Source organism: Haliotis cracherodii, unplaced genomic scaffold (genome assembly GCF_022045235.1).
Source record: "Haliotis cracherodii isolate W230 unplaced genomic scaffold, xgHalCrac1.p SCAF_1, whole genome shotgun sequence".
NCBI lineage: Eukaryota > Metazoa > Mollusca > Gastropoda > Lepetellida > Haliotidae > Haliotis > Haliotis cracherodii.
Window position 1 is genome coordinate 739,105 of NW_027266264.1, and position 17,869 is coordinate 756,973.

The window sequence follows — 17,869 nt, forward strand, 5'->3', positions numbered from 1 at the left end:
TCCAAAAGTGGCAAAATAACTATCAGAAATCTGACTGCAAACTGAAACACCTGCTTCAAAAGCCACTCAAAAAAATAAAAAATCCATCCTAAAACCAAAAAAATTGACAGAGTAATAACTAAACTACAAACAGGCCACATTAAGTTAAACTCCCACCTACACCAAATTAAAAAACACCAAACCGGTAAATGCCCCCACTGCAATTTAAAAGAAACGCCTGAACATGTATTTCTATATTGCACACATTACCAGCAACACAGAACAACACTCCAATCCACACTAAACTGCAACAATCAAATGAAACTAGCAAAGGTACTTAACCCCCTAAATGACTTTACAAACATTTAAAGCAGTAGACATATATCTAATCAAAACAGGCCTACTTCGCCGCATTTAAAAATAAAAATACAACAAACAAGCTGCCAATATACCCTAAAATTTTAAACCTATAAAAACACACAAACTCCCTTTAGTCCCCCCCCCCCCCCCTTCCACCTTTTGCATGGCATATTTCAAAACTCAAAATTTGTTCTCCAAAGTAAGTAAGCAACCTTAAATGCCCCACCTAGGTTGATTCACCTTTTCGGACATACCCTTTTCGACCAAACACCAAATGGCCTGGCGGGCCCGTGCACGAAGTACACATATGTCGGAAAGCGCACGTTAAATTCCTAATGTAAGTAAGAAAGTTTATGAAGGTGTTATTTGCTGTTTGCTTGGATAAAGGTAATGTGTCATTCCACTGGGGATTGGGTGGGGGAAGTCGCATTGATATTGAGTTGCATTTTTGGCTAGGGGTCAGCAGTCATATTAATTTGGAGACATATTAATTTCCAGATTTACAGTATCACACAATATCACACTGCTATTACATATCACACAATATCACACTACTATTACACATCACACAATATCACACTACTATTACACATCACACAATATCACACTACTATTACACATCACACAATATCACACTACTATTACACATCACACAATATCACACTACTATTACACATCACACTACTATTACACATCACACAATATCACACTACTATTACACATCACACCACTATTACACATCACACAATATCACACTACTATTACACATCACACTACTATTACATATCACACAAAATCACACTACTATTACACATCACACAATATCACACTACTATTACACATCACACAATATCACAATACTATTACACATCACACTACTATTACACATCACACAAAATCACACTACTATTACACATCACACAATATCACACTACTATTACACATCACACAATATCACACTACTATTACACATCACACAATATCACACTACTATTACATATCACACAATATCACACTACTATTACACATCACACAATATCACACTACTATTACACATCACACCACTATTACACATCACACAATATCACACTACTATTACACATCACACTACTATTACACATCACACAAAATCACAGTACTATTACACATCACACAATATCACACTACTATTACACATCACACTACTATTACACATCACACAATATCACACTACTATTACACATCACACTACTATTACACATCACACAAAATCACACTACTATTACACATCACACAATATCACACTACTATTACACATCACACAATATCACACTACTATTACACATCACACAATATCACACCACTATTACATATCACACAATATCACACCACTATTACATATCACACAATATCACACCACTATTACATATCATCTCACAATATCACACCACTATTACACATCACACAATATCACACTACTATTACACATCACACAATATCACACTACTATTACATATCACACTACTATTACACATCCCACAATATCACACTACTATTACACATCACACAATATCACACTACTATTACACATCACACAATATCACACTACTATTACACATCACACAATATCACACTACTATTACACATCACACAATATCACACTACTATTACACATCACACAAAATCACACTACTATTACACATCACACAATATCACACAACTATTACACATCACACTACTATTACACATCACACAATATCACACTACTATTACACATCACACAATATCACACTACTATTACACATCACACAATATCACACTACTATTACACATCACACAATATCACACTACTATTACACATCACACAATATCACACTACTATTACACATCACACAATATCACACTACTATTACACATCACACAATATCACACCACTATTACATATCACACAATATCACACTACTATTACACATCACACTACTATTACACATCACACAAAATCACACTACTATTACACATCACACAATATCACACTACTATTACACATCACACAATATCACACTACTATTACACATCACACAATATCACACCACTATTACATATCACACAATATCACACCACTATTACATATCACACAATATCACACTACTATTACATATCATCTCACAATATCACACCACTATTACACATCACACAAAATCACACTACTATTACACATCACACAATATCACACTACTATTACACATCACACAATATCACACTACTATTACACATCACACAATATCACACTACTATTACACATCCCACAATATCACACTACTATTACACATCACACAATATCACACTACTATTACACATCACACAATATCACACTACTATTACACATCACACAATATCACACTACTATTACACATCACACAAAATCACACTACTATTACACATCCCACAATATCACACTACTATTACACATCACACAATATCACACCACTATTACATATCATCTCACAATATCATCCAAGTAAAATAAATCTTAATATGACTATCGGCTAAAAATAGATTCCTCAGAATAGTGAGTGAGTGAGTTGGAACAAAGTTTGGATTATTAGTTCAGTTACATCACAGTCAACACGGAGGAAAATCTGAAGTGATGCAGGTATTGACGTCCAACACTTTTGTGAAGCCCATGGGCCTGTGTATAGTGCTGACAAATCTAGAAACATAATCAGGGCAAACCAGAATTCACGAGTGAGTTTAACTCCACTAAACTCACCTCTTGATATACTTGGCCGTCATGCGGAGAGCGTGCTGCGCCCAGATGTCACTGATGGGATTGAATCCTTGGTAAGCGGGGCGCAGTTGGGGGTTGCTTGGCCGGTCTCTGTCCGTGTAACTCATGGTCGTGTAGCACTCCAGGGCATGGCTGGCAACAGCAAACTTCATCTCACACAAGTGCAGCTTCATCACACACAATAGCAAACTTCATCTCACACAACAGCAAACTTCATCTCACACAAATGCAGCTTCATCACACACAACAGCAAACTTCATCTCACACAACAGCAAACTTCATCTCACACAAATGCAGCTTCATCACACACAACAGCAAACTTCATCTCACACAACAGCAAACTTCATCTCACACAACAGCAGCTTCATCACACACAACAGCAAACTTCATCTCACACAACAGCAGCTTCATCACACACAACAGCAAACTTCATCTCACACAACAGCAAACTTCATCTCACACAAATGCAGCTTCATCACACACAATAGCAAGCTTCATCTCACACAACAGCAAACTTCATCTCACACAAATGCAGCTTCATCACACACAACAGCAAACTTCATCTCACACAACAGCAAACTTCATCTCACACAACAGCAGCTTCATCACACACAACAGCAAACTTCATCTCACACAACAGCAAACTTCATCTCACACAACAGCAGCTTCATCACACACAACAGCAAACTTCATCTCACACAACAGCAGCTTCATCACACACAACAGCAAACTTCATCACACACAACAGCAAACTTCATCTCACACAACAGCAAACTTCATCTCACACAACAGCAGCTTCATCACACGCAACAGCTACTTCATCTTACATAACAGCAGCTTCATCACACACAACAGCTACTTCATCTTACACAACAGCAGCTTCATCACACAAAACAGCTACTTCATCTCACACAACAGCAGCTTCATCACACACAACCACAACGACTAACCACAGAACATCGATGCCGCTGTAGGCCATTACACGCTCGGGGAGAGAGATCAGATGAAGAGGATCCACGATGCCGAGCGTCGGACGCAGCGCCCGCTGGGATATGCCTGCATGACAGATACAGCACTGGGGAATAACTGGGCGGGACTTTCTAGCCAACAGCAAATGAAATGGTGAATGAAAAGTTACCCCCACTTAAGAATTTCCTTCTATAAACTGAGGCAGCAAACTGTAACCAATTCACTTTCTGCCTTTACTTCTCACCACTTTCTCGACTATTAACAAGAAGGAACATTTCTATTAGGGCTGGGACGGGTAACTCGGGTACTTGGGTCGGGTGGTTCCTGCATAGGACCAGGATACCCAAAGGACTAACTGGACCCGTGGGTAGTCACATGATATATTGTTTAATGGCAAAAATTATCTAGACTTTCCACAGTTACACCATAAGTGACTAATGTTTGCATTTCTTTCTGTCTGTGCACGCATTCCTTCAGCATGTTCAGTTTATATGTTTGAATGGAGACAAAAATTCAATGTATGCATGACCAGATCGTTTTATACGAATATCTATATACATTTTGCCAGGGCTACGGTCAAACTATTCCCAATCGGACATTTTCACCTATTTCTTGAGACCTACAGCGGGTACCCAGGTAGGGTTGGGTAATAGGGGTCAGGTACCCAGGTAGTAGTGAGTGAGTGAAGGTACCCAGCCCTAATTTCTATTGACAGACCTGTCTTGGCTTTGAGTTCCAGGAGGTCAAACACTGCCGTCCCGGTTGTCTCGCTGCCGGTTCCAGCTGTTGTAGTGACTGGAAATGAAGAACACTTTGGTCAGAGTGAGTGAGTGAGTGAGTGAGTGAGTGAGTGGGTGGTTGAGTGGTTGAGTGGTTGAGTGAGTGAGTGAGTGAGTGAGTGAGTGGGTGGGTGGTTGAGTGGTTGAGTGGTTGAGTGAGTGAGTGAGTGAGTGAGTGAGTGAGTGAGTGAGTGAGTGGGTGGGTGGGTGGGTGAGTGAGTGAGTGAGTGGTTGAGTGGTTGAGTGGTTGAGTGAAGGAGTGAGTGAGTGAGTGGGTGGTTGAGTGGTTGAGTGAGTGAGTGGTTGAGTGAGTGAGTGAGTGAGTGAGTGAGTGAGTGAGTGAGTGAGTGAGTGAGTGAGTGAGTGAGTGAGTGGTTGAGTGAGTGGTTGAGTGAGTGAGTGGTTGAGTGAGTGGTTGAGTGAGTGAGTGGTTGAGTGAGTGAGTGAGTGAGTGAGTGAGTGAGTGAGTGAGTGAGTGAGTGAGTGAGTGAGTGGGTGGTTGAGTGGTTGAGTGGTTGAGTGAGTGAGTGAGTGAGTGAGTGAGTGAGTGAGTGGGTGGGTGGTTGAGTGGTTGAGTGGTTGAGTGAGTGAGTGAGTGAGTGAGTGAGTGGGTGGGTGGGTGGGTGAGTGAGTGAGTGAGTGGTTGAGTGGTTGAGTGAGTGAGTGAGTGAGTGAGTGAGTGAGTGGGTGGTTGAGTGGTTGAGTGAGTGAGTGGTTGAGTGAGTGAGTGAGTGAATGAGTGAGTGAGTGGGTGGTTGAGTGAGTGGTTGAGTGAGTGAGTGGTTGAGTGAGTGGTTGAGTGAGTGAGTGGTTAAGTGAGTGAGTGAGTGAGTGAGTGAGTGAGTGAGTGAGTGAGTGAGTGAGTGAGTGAGTGAGTGAGTGAGTGGGTGGTTGAGTAAGTGAGTGGTTGAGTGAGTGAGTGAGTGGACACATGAGTTAGTGAGTGAGTGAGTGGGAGGGTGGGTGGTTGAGTGGTTGAGTGAGTGAGTGAGTGAGTGGACACATGAGTTAGTGAGTGAGTGAGTGGGTGGGTGTTTGAGTGGTTGAGTAAGTGAGTGAGTGAGTGGGTGGGTGGGTGGTTGAGTGAGTGGGTGGGTGGGTGGGTGGATGGTTGAGTGGTTGATTGAGTGGACACATGAGGTAGTGAGTGAGTGAGTGAGTGAGTGGGTGGGTGGCTGGGTGGGTGGTTGGGTGGTTGAGTGAGTGAGTGAGTGAGTGAGTGAGTGGACACATGAGGTAGTGAGTGGGTGGGTGGGTGTTTGAGTGGTTGAGTAAGTGAGTGAGTGAGTGGGTGGGTGGTTGAGTGGGTGAGTGAGTGAGTGGGTGGGTGGGTGGGTGGATGGTTGAGTGGTTGAGTGAGTGAGTGGACACATGAGTTAGTGAGTGAGTGAGTGGGTGGGTGGGTGGGTGAGTGAGTGAGTGAGTGAGTGAGTGAGTGAGTGAGTGAGTGAGTGAGTGAGTGAGTGAGTGGACACATGAGTTAGTGAGTGAGTGAGTGGATGGGTGGTTGAGTGGTTGAGTGAGTGAGTGAGTGAGTGAGTGAGTGAGTGAGTGGACACATGAGTTAGTGAGTGAGTGAACAAATGGGTGATCAAGTGAGTGAATAAATAATTTGTCGAATGAATGAATGAGTGAATAATTGAACAAATGGGTGATTAAGTGAATGAATAAATGGGTTATGACGTGAATGGGTGAGGTGAGGTGAGGTGAGGTGAGGTGAGAGAGTGTGTGGGTGAGTGAGTCATTAGCTCCACCATGGCACACACCCAACAGATAACCCCACTGCTAACACATTCACAGACTGATAACTCCCCCTCTCACCAGCTATCAGTGGTTTCAGTGTGTGTGTGACAGGCAGGCCTTTCCCTATCGGTGCGTTCACGTAGTCAAGGAAATCGGCGCTGGGGTTGGTGGCGTACAGGTTGGCGGCCTTGCACGTATCCATGACAGACCCGCCTCCCACTGCCAGATACATGTCAAAATCACCCTCCTTCGCGAATCTGATAGCAGCTTTGAAACTGGAAATTCAAAGCAAATGTTTGACAGACTTGACTGACAGAATGTTTATCTATATAAATCATAGAAACTTTAAATTTAATTGATAAAGTGAGTGAGTGAGTTAGGTTTAACACCACTTCAAACGTTATTTAAATCGATTCAAAGTGCGGCAGCTTCAAGCGTGAGGAAAGCCAGAAGTGATGCAGGTCTCAGATGTCTACAACTTGGCGAGACCCACAAGTACACTGTACACTTATGGTGAAAACCATACTCAGGGTGAACTGAGATTCAACCCCACCATCTAGGTTTCTGTCACGCCAACGTGGCACACTGTATTATAGCACGCTAGATGACTGGGCAACCTGTGCAGTTAAACTTGACAGCAGTCTCCAGTCACCAGTCAGCGACTCAGGTACCCAAGGCTGTACGCTGAGTGTTTGGGGAATGTATTGTTGTAATACCTCTCATCTGTGGGTTCAACACGGCACTGGTCGTACACCTGGTAGGGGATGCCCTGTCTGTCCAGCGACTCCAGGGCCATCTTGACCGGGGGCAGGTCGACCAGCTTACTGTCCGTCATGACGCACACGTTCCGGGCACCTAAGTTCTTACAGTCCTGGAAAACAAGCCAGCATCTCATCACTCATCATCCACACACAAAACTGTTGTACATAGAGAATAACCAACTGGCAATAAGTGATGGCTAATTATCTCATGTTTTCGCGAGCGACCAATCAACACTGAAAATTATGAAAACCCACATGTGCATATAAAAGAGCATTATTACATTGAAATCTTTATATACTTTGGGGTAATATTAATGTCTTGAACATGACATGGATACGTTTATGTTACAGTCCTAATATTGCTTAACTATAGCATCTTCCCGAGGCAAAGGAGTTAACTGACTATAAAAGTCCAGTTTCCACCCTTGCCGAAGAAGGCTTGAAGTCTTGCGTAATATTTTAGCTGGACTAATGAGTCTATGCATTGTCTAATCAAAATCATTTGGTTTGTAACGACATGGATTGCAAATTTAGGTCGACTGCAGGATTTGTAAAAGGTATGTGTACCATACCACTTTTCATCTTTTTCATCAAGTTGCTCATGTGATTTGAGGCACTTTGTAACATTAGACCAGTTTCTTTACAATCTTGCCTTGAGCATGTTGAGAAGATGGACTATAGATATTGACTAACAGATACACAATTTACCCTACTGAGACTGGCCACACAACTGTCTCCATCTTACCATTCCCACTTCTGCTGTGACGCCCACGCCGTATCTGATGTTGGAACAAGCCATCTGGAAAGATCAGGGAAGGGAGTCAGTCTGGTGTGTGTGTGTGTGTGTGTGTGTGTGTGTGTGTGTGTGTGTGTGTTTTGGTCTGGTGTGTCTCTGTGTGTGTCTGTGTGTGTGTGTGTCAGTCTGGTGTGTGTGTGTCGGTCTGGTGTGTCTGTGTGTGTGTGTGTGTGTCAGTCTGGTGTGTCTGTGTGAGTCTAGTGTGTCTGTGTGTGTGTATCAGTCTGGTGTGTCTGTGTGTCAGTCTGGTGTGTGTGTGTGTGTGTGTGTGTGTGTGTGTGTGTGTGTGTGTGTGTGTGTGTGTCAGTGTGTGTGTGTGTGTGTCAGTCTGGTGTGTCTGTGTCAGTCTGGTGTGTGTGTGTCAGTCTGGTGTGTCTGTGTGTGTGTGTGTCAGTCTGGTGTGTCTGTGTGTGTCAGTCTGGTGTGTTTGTGTTTGTGTCAGTCTGGTGTGTCTGTGTGTGTGTCAGTCTGGTGTGTCTCTGTGTGTGTGTCAGTCTGCTGTGTCAGTGTGTGTGTGTGTGTGTCAGTCAGGTGTGTCTGTGTGTGTGTGTGTCAGTCTGGTGTGTCTGTGTGTGTCAGTCTGGTGTGTGTGTGTGTGTGTGTGTGTGTGTGTGTGTGTGTGTGTGTGTCAGTCTGGTGTGTGTGTGTGTGTGTGTGTGTGTGTGTCAGTCTGGTGTGTCTGTGTGTGTGTGTCAGTCTGCTGTGTCAGTGTGTGTGTGTGTCAGTCTGGTGTGTCTGTGTGTGTGTGTGTCAGTCTGGTGTGTCTGTGTGTCAGTCTGGTGTGTGTGTGTGTGTGTCAGTCTGGTGTGTGTCAGTCTGGTGTGTCTCTGTGTGTCAGTCTGGTGTGTGTGTGTGTGTCAGTCTGGTGTGTCTGTGTGTGTGTGTGTAAGTCTGGTGTGTGTGTGTCGGTCTGGTGTGTCTGTGTGTGTGTGTCAGTCTGGTGTGTCTGTGTCGGTCTGGTGTGTCTCTGTGTGTGTGTGTGTGTGTGTGTGTGTGTGTGTGAGTCTGGTGTGTCTGTGTGAGTCTAGTGTGTCTGTGTGTCAGTCTGGTGTGTCTGTGTGTGTGTATCAGTCTGGTGTGTCTGTGTGTCAGTCTGGTGTGTGTGTGTGTGGGTGTGTGTGTGTGTGTGTGTGTGTGTGTCAGTCTGCTGTGTCAGTGTGTGTGTGTGTGTCAGTCTGATGTGTCTGTGTGTGTGTGTGTCAGTCTGGTGTGTGTGTGTCAGTCTGGTGTGTCTGTGTGTGTGTGTGTCAGTCTGGTGTGTCTGTGTGTGTGTGTCAGTCTGCTGTGTCAGTGTGTGTGTGTGTGTGTGTGTGTGTGTCAGTCTGGTGTGTCTGTGTGTGTGTCAGTCTGGTGTGTGTGTGTGTCAGTCTGGTGTGTGTGTGTGTGTGTGTCAGTCTGGTGTGTCTGTATGTGTGTGTCAGTCTGCTGTGTCAGTGTGTGTGTGTGTGTCAGTCTGCTGTGTCTGTGTGTGTGTGTGTCAGTCTGGTGTGTCTGTGTGTCAGTCTGGTGTGTGTGTGTGTGTCAGTCTGGTGTGTGTGTGTGTCAGTCTGGTGTGTGTGTGTGTGTCAGTCTGGTGTGTGTGTGTGTGTCAGTCTGGTGTGTCTGTGTGTGTGTGTAAGTCTGGTGTGTCTGTCTGGTTCGTCTGTGTGTGTGTGTCAGTCTGGTGTGTCTGTGTGTGTGTGTGTCAGTCTGGTGTGTCTGTGTGTGTGTGTGTGAGTGTGTGTCAGTCTGGTGTGTCTGTGTGTGTGTCAGTCTGGTGTGTCTGTGTGTGTGTGTGTGTCAGTCTGGTGTGTGTGTGTGTGTGTGTGTGTGTCAGTCTGGTGTGTCTGTGTGTGTCAGTCTGGTGTGTCTCTGTGTGTCTGTGTGTGTGTGTCAGTCTGGTGTGTCTGTGTGTGTGTGTGTCAGTCTGGTGTGTCTGTGTGTCTGTCTGGTTCGTCTGTGTGTGTGTGTGTCAGTCTGATGTGTCTGTGTGTGTATGTGTCAGTCTGGTGTGTCTGTCTGTCTCTGTGTGTCAGTCTGGTGTGTCTGTGTGTGTGTGTCTGCATGCGTGTGTGCGTGCAAGTGTGATATTTATTTGGTTGTTGTCACATTGTGTAGCCTCCAGATGTGAGAGTCACAACACAGATATTTGGTCAAGGACTAGACAGTTTATTGGAGGCATTTGGTAAGATAACATGTTATTATCCTGAAGAAAATTTAGGTAACATCAGCACAAGGCCTCTATCAATCTAATGTCGGGTATCTCCATAGAATCTTCAAGTAACATCACTATTGCTTCACTATAAGGCATCAAAATGTTCTTGATACTGTTCTGGTATTTCTTGGCTTAGATGACTTATAGGACAGATAAAACTCTTCAAGGTTTGAATTGAAATTGTAATCAGGAAAAGCTTGTGGTATTACATTTTCAAGCAACACTTCGACAGAGGAGAGATTGATCCTCTACATCAAACACGCCCCCTGGGGTTGGAGATCAGAATGACTGGGTATATTTATAATCCTGGACATAATGCACAAAAAAAAATCATAAATTGTGCATACAGGAATATCTTAATTGTTTTTCAAGAGTGAATAACTGAAATAACTACAATTTAATATGGGTATCCATGTAAAACTTTCGACTGAGTGACGCCATAGGTTCCTTCCCCCTTTTCATCAGGAGGGACCTTCAAATGCAGCCAAACAGATAACTTGAATTAGAAAAATGAGGGGGTTGCAATGGTTCTTGACGCTACATTAGTGAAGTATTAGACAGGTGAACTCGGCCACTACATAAGTGAAGTATTAGACAGGTGAACTCGGCCACTACATTAGTGAAGTATAAGACAGGTGAACTCGGCCAGTACATAAGTGAAGTATTAGACAGGTGAACTTGGCCAGTACATTAGTGAAGTATTAGACAGGTGAACTTGGCCACTACATTAGTGAAGTATAAGACAGGTGAACTCGGCCACTACATTAGTGAAGTATTAGACAGGTGAACTTGGCCAGTACTTTAGTGAAGTATTAGAGAGGTGAACTCAGCCACTACATTAGTGAAGTTTTAGACAGGTGAACCTGGCCAATAAATTAGTGAAGTATTAGACAGGTGAACTCGGCCACTACATTAGTGAAGTATTAGACAGGTGAACTCGGCCACTACATTAGTGAAGTATTAGACAGGTGAACTCGGCCACTATATTAGTGAAGTATTAGACAGTTTAACTCAGCCAGTACAGTAGTGAAGTATTAGACAGGTGAACCTGGCCAGTACATTAGCGAAGTATTAGACAGGTGAACTCAGCCACTACATTAGTGAAGTATTAGACAGGTGAACTCGGCCACTACATTAGTAAAGTATTAGACAGGTGAACCTGGCCACTTCATTAGTGAAATATTAGACAGGTGAACTTGGCCAGTACATTAGTGAAGTATTAGACAGGTTAACTCAGCCAGGACATTAGTGAAGTATTAGACAAGTCTGCCCCACCATTTTTCGAACTCACTTCAAAGGCGTATTCCTTCTGTGTGGAGGGGCTGGTCGTGCTGAACTGGCCTGCAACACAAGGAGAGGTCTTCAGAGTCAGGCTCAACACATATTCAGGAGGCAAGAGAGTTAACTGACTATAAATTCCAGTTGAACTAGGCTGGTATTATACATTTTGGCTGGACTAACGTGTCTTTGCATAGTCCAATCAAAACAGAAATCCAGTTCGTAAACTGTCGTGCAGATTTTTGTCAATTGTAGGATTTGCAAAGCCTTTGCATCTCGAACTCATTGTGAGCAGATATACTGCTACACTATGGAGGACAACCCACCCTCACTATGGAGGACAACCCACCTTCACTATGAAGGACAACCCACCCTGCTGCACTATGGAGGACAACCCACCCTGCTGCACTATGGAGGACAACCCACCCTGCTGCACTATGGAGGACAACCCACCCTCACTATGGAGGACAACCCACCTTCACTATGAAGGACAACCCACCCTGCTGCACTATGGAGGACAACCCACCCCGCTGCACTATGGAGGACAACCCACCTTCACTATGAAGGACAACCCACCCTGCTGCACTATGGAGGACAACCCACCCTGCTGCACTATGGAGGACAACCCACCTTCACTATGAAGGACAACCCACACTGCTGCACTATGGAGGACAACCCACCTTCACTATGGAGGACAACCCACCTTCACTATGGAGGACAACCCACACTGCTGCACTATGGAGGACAACCCACCTTCACTATGGAGGACAACCCACCTTCACTATGGAGGACAACCCACCTTCACTATGGAGGACAACCCACACTGCTGCACTATGGAGGACAACTCACCTTCACTATGGAGGACAACCCACCTTCACTATGGAGGACAACCCACCTTTACTATGGAGGACAACCCACACTGCTGCACTATGGAGGACAACCCACCTTCACTATGAAGGACAACGTACCCTGCTGCACTATGGAGGACAACGTACCCTCACTATGGAGGACAACCCACACTGCTGCACTATGAAGGACAACCCACACTGCTGCACTATGGAGGACAACTCACCTTCACTATGGAGGACAACCCACCTTCACTATGAAGGACAACGTACCCTGCTGCACTATGGAGGACAACCCACCCTGCTGCACTATGGAGGACAACCCACCCTCATTATGGAGGACAACCCACCCTGCTGCACTATGGAGGACAACCCACCCTCACTATGGAGGACAACCCACCCTCACTATGAAGGACAACTCACCATCACTATGGAGGACAACCCACACTGCTGCACTATGGAGGACAACCCACCTTCACTATGAAGGACAACGTACCCTGCTGCACTATGGAGGACAACCCACCTTCAATATGGAGGACAACCCACCCTCACTATGGAGGACAACCCACCTTCACTATGGAGGACAACCCACCTTCACTATGGAGGACAACCCACCTTCACTATGGAGGACAACGTACCCTCACTATGGAGGACAACCCACCTTCACTATGAAGGACAACCCACACTGCTGCATTATGGAGGACAACCCACCTTCACTATGGAGGACAACCCACCTTCACTATGGAGGACAACCCACCTTCACTATGAAGGACAACCCACACTGCTGCACTATGGAGGACAACCCACCTTCACTATGAAGGACAACGTACCCTGCTGCACTATGGAGGACAACCCACCCTGCTGCACTATGGAGGACAACCCACCCTCATTATGGAGGACAACCCACCCTGCTGCACTATGGAGGACAACCCACCCTCACTATGGAGGACAACCCACCCTCATTATGAAGGACAACTCACCATCACTGTGGAGGACAACCCACACTGCTGCACTATGGAAGACAACCCACCTTCACTATGAAGGACAACCCACACTGCTGCACTATGGAGGACAACCCACCCTCACTATGGAGGACAATTCACCTTCACTATGGAGGACAACCCACCTTCACTATGGAGGACAACCCACCCTCCTACACTATGGAGGACAACCCACCTTCACTATGAAGGACAACGTACCCTGCTGCACTATGGAGGACAACGTACCCTCACTATGGAGGACAACCCACCTTCACTATGGAGGACAACCCACACTGCTGCACTATGAAGGACAACCCACACTGCTGCACTATGGAGGACAACCCACCTTCACTATGAAGGACAACGTACCCTGCTGCACTATGGAGGACAACCCACCCTCACTATGGAGGACAACCCACCTTCACTATGGAGGACAACCCACAATGCTGCACTATGAAGGACAACCCACACTGCTGCACTATGGAGGACAACCCACCTTCACTATGAAGGACAACGTACCCTGCTGCACTATGGAGGACAACCCACACTGCTGCACTATGGAGGACAACCCACACTGCTGCACTATGGAGGACAACCCACCCTCACTATGGAGGACAACGTACCCTGCTGCACTATGGAGGACAACCCACTCTAACTACAGAGCACAATCCACCCTCACTACGGAGGACAACCTACCATCACTTTGAAAGAGAACTGACCTTTTTGCTGGGCCTGGCTGCATCTTGCTGCCTGGCGGAGGCCCCTCAACCTGTGGAGGAACACACCAACATAAGTCACATGAAGCACAGTGCTGGGTTATGGTTTTACAGACTTTCAGAGAGACCCTTAATTACGTACAGCTGAAAATCCAAGTAACTCTCCATTCCTTCAAAATAATGGAGCAGAGGTTCACGCAGGAATGGAGAGTTACAGGGATATTCCCCTACTTTAAACTCATCCGTATACTATTACACTTTGATAAAATATTCTCTTGTGGAAAATATTTGAAAAATCAACCAGAACTCTTTGTAGTCTGTATTTATACTGAGTGAGTCGCCCTTGCGTCATGCACGAGGAACTTGTTCTCTGCCGCTGTTGCAGGTGCACTAAGCTCCATCTTGAGCTGATATTTACAATGCATGGTACACAGCTCTTCATAATGTTGTAGGGTCCTAAACTGTATTATAAATACATGCTGACGGGAATCATAGGAAACATAGAGCCCCGAAGTATATCTATGTTTACCTGATTTGTTTTTTCTCTTGTCAAAGGTTTATCTTATTGCTATAAATATGAAATATTGGTAACCAGCTGTAACACAACATTATATTCATATGCCGATTATTTTTTACCTTTTAAGCATTATGTAAAATTATGAACATGTTTAATAGCTAATTTCACACCATACCTTCATGTGTCGCCATAGCTGAGGTAACAATCACACGTCCTCAAATCAAGCGATGCGGGTTTGAACCCCGATGGGGACATATTTTCCAACAAAATTTTAACTGTTCAATTGTCAAAATATTTTTAAAATAGTCCTGTCATTTCCAACTGCAAATTAATTGAAATGTTGGTTCAAGATAATATATATTACCAATAGAATGATGTCACAGATGTGTTTTAATTCCCTGGACCAACCATGACCTACATTAATTGTGTTGATGTGGTAGTTATGTCTCAAGTAGGATACATGTCAATAGACCTCTATTTTTCACTTCATGCTGAATTTGGTCGTACTTTGCAATATATTAAAGGTCAATTTCAGCCTGTGATACTTAAACTGACCCAAATTCCACTAAATTTTTGACGCTTTAGTTCTCTTATCATGTTATTTGCATAAACATACTTTTCTGGTTCTAACAAACTCTAATATACAGTGTACTCCCTAAAGGATATATCTATTTAGAGAAGGATTGTGGCTCAGGACTGTTAACAAGCAAATGGTTTTGTATATGTCAATAGGGAAACAGTGTTGTTTGGTTCCTCAGTTTCCCTGTCCTCAAGCTGTCTGTGTTTCCTAAACATGTGTCAGTTTCGCTGTCCTCTAGCTGGCTGTGTTTCCTAAACATGCATCAGTTTACCTGCCCTCAAGCTGTCCGTGTTTCCTAAACATGTGTCAGTTTCGCTGTCCTCTAGCTGGCTGTGTTTCCTAAACATGCATCAGTTTACCTGCCCTCAAGCTGTCTGTGTTTCCTAAACATGTGTCAGTTTCCCTGTCCTCTAGCTGGCTGTGTTTCCGAAACATGCGTCAGTATCCCTGCCCTCAAATTGTCTGTGTTTCCTAAACATGTGTCAGTTTCCCTGACCTCAAGCTGTCTGTGTTTCCTAAACATGTGTCAGTTTCGCTGTCCTCTAGCTGGCTGTGTTTCCTAAACATGCATCAGTTTCCCTGCCCTCAAGCTGTCTGTGTCTCCTAAACATGCGTCAGTATCCCTGTCCTCTAGCTGGCTGTGTTTCTAAACATGTGTCAGTTTCTCTGTCCTCTAGCTGTCTGTGTTTCCGAAACATGTGTCAGTTTCCCTGTCCTCTAGCTGGCTGTGTTTCCTAAACATGTGTCAGTATCCCTGCCCTCAAATTGTCTGTGTTTCCTACACATGTGTCAGTTTCCCTGACCTCAAGCTGGCTGTGTTTCTAAACATGTGTCAGTTTCCCTGACCCTAGCTGTCTGTGTTTCCTAAACATGCGTCAGTTTCCCTGCCCTCAAGCTGTCTGTGTTTGTAAACATGCGTCAGTTTCCCTGTCCTCTAGCTGGCTGTGTTTCCGAAACATGCATCAGTATCCCTGCCCTCAAATTGTCTGTGTTTCCTAAACATGCGTCAGTTTCCCTGCCACAAGCTGGCTGTGTCTCCTAAACATGCGTCAGTTTCCCTGTCCCCTATCTGTCTGTGTTTCCTTAACATGTGTCAGTTTCCCTGCCCTCAAGCTGTCCGTGTTTCCTAAACATGCGTCAGTTTCCCTGCCACAAGCTGGCTGTGTCTCCTAAACATGCGTCAGTTTCCCTGTCCCCTATCTGTCTGTGTTTCCTTAACATGTGTCAGTTTCCCTGCCCTCAAGCTGTCCGTGTTTCCTAAACATGCGTCAGTTTCCCTGCCCTCAAGCTGGCTGTGTCTCCTAAACATGCGTCAGTTTCCCTGTCCCCTATCTGTCTGTGTTTCCTTAACATGTGTCAGTTTCCCTGCCACAAGCTGGCTGTGTTTCCTAAACATGCGTCAGTTTCCCTGCCCTCAAGCTGGCTGTGTTTCCTAAACATGCGTCAGTTTCCCTCCAGTCTGTGTTTCCTAAACATGCGTCAGTTTCCCTGCCATCGAGCTGGCTGTGTTTCCTAAACATGCGTCAGTTTCCCTGCCCTCAAGCTGGCTGTGTTTCCTAAACATGTGTCAGTTTCCCTGTCCTCAAGCTGTCCGTGTTTCCTAAACATGCGTCAGTTTCCCTGTCCCCGAGCTGGCTGTGTTTCCTAAACATGCGTCAGTATCCCTGCCCTCAAGCTGGCTGTGCTTCCTAAACATGTGTCAGTTTCCCTGCCCCAAGCTGGCTGTGTTTCCTAAACATGTTTCCTATTCTCTAACTCTTGAAAGCATCATTTTTACTCACTCACCATTTCAGAGAGGCTTGTTGAAACCTGTCAGGTGCATTTTCCCGAGGCAAGAGAACATATCGATAGTCGAATCAGAGAACATTTCAAGAAATCAACATCCATGATTGGTACACACATGAAAGTGATTAACTTTTTCATCTTTTAAACTCCCCAATTGATTGACTAAGTTTTTGTGTCAGGGATGTTTTCGATATCTGATCAACTAGGTTGTCGCCAATGGTAGTTGCTATGCATCTTTGTGAGGTGAAGTGAGGTGAGGTGAAAAGGGGTTTAACGTTGCGTCCAAGATTATTGCACTTATATAGCGACGTGCATGTACGTGTGTGTGTTTCTGTGGCTACTTGTACTAGTCCGGGCTCATGCCGATTTATAGTGCTAGCTCACAGATATCATTCCGCAGTTTAACATGAATACCCAACTCAGACACAGTATACTGACTCCGAGCCGACCAGTCCTTGTTTTAGCCCCTTAATGCAGGGTAACAACAAGTACCATCTTTTAACGTCTCTTGGTATGACGCGGTCTGGGCATCTTTGTGAAGCTATATGAGAGAAGAACAGAGATATGATTGGAGATCGCATTTTCATTAAAAGGGGCACAACTCTACCCGAGGTGGTGCCAGGGTTGAGCCAAGAAAAGTGGCCTTGATGTGGCAAGGGTAGAAACTAGGCTTTGATATAGGCTAGTCATCTTCCCGAGGCAAGAGAGTTAACTGACTATAAAAGTCCAGTTTCCACACTTGCCCAACTAGGCTGGTACATATTATGGAGTTATATTTGGGCTGGAATAACGAGTCTATGCATAGTCCAAACAAAATCCC

At 44.7% G+C, this 17,869-nt stretch overlaps 1 protein-coding gene across 1 annotated transcript in view; it reads right to left on the reverse strand.

The window, feature by feature from the left end:
* The window catches only part of LOC139471084 (hydroxyacid-oxoacid transhydrogenase, mitochondrial-like), a 47,787-nt gene that overhangs the window by 18,539 nt on the left and 11,379 nt on the right, over positions 1-17,869 (reverse strand). Inside the window, exons 2-9 of the mRNA XM_071253383.1 lie at positions 14,171-14,220; positions 11,640-11,689; positions 8,104-8,157; positions 7,314-7,468; positions 6,676-6,872; positions 4,793-4,870; positions 4,057-4,162; positions 3,089-3,238 (exon numbers count right to left, since the gene is read on the reverse strand). Of these exons, the coding sequence (XP_071109484.1) occupies positions 3,089-3,238; positions 4,057-4,162; positions 4,793-4,870; positions 6,676-6,872; positions 7,314-7,468; positions 8,104-8,157; positions 11,640-11,689; positions 14,171-14,220 (840 nt within the window). The remainder of the gene's footprint in view (positions 1-3,088; positions 3,239-4,056; positions 4,163-4,792; positions 4,871-6,675; positions 6,873-7,313; positions 7,469-8,103; positions 8,158-11,639; positions 11,690-14,170; positions 14,221-17,869) is intronic.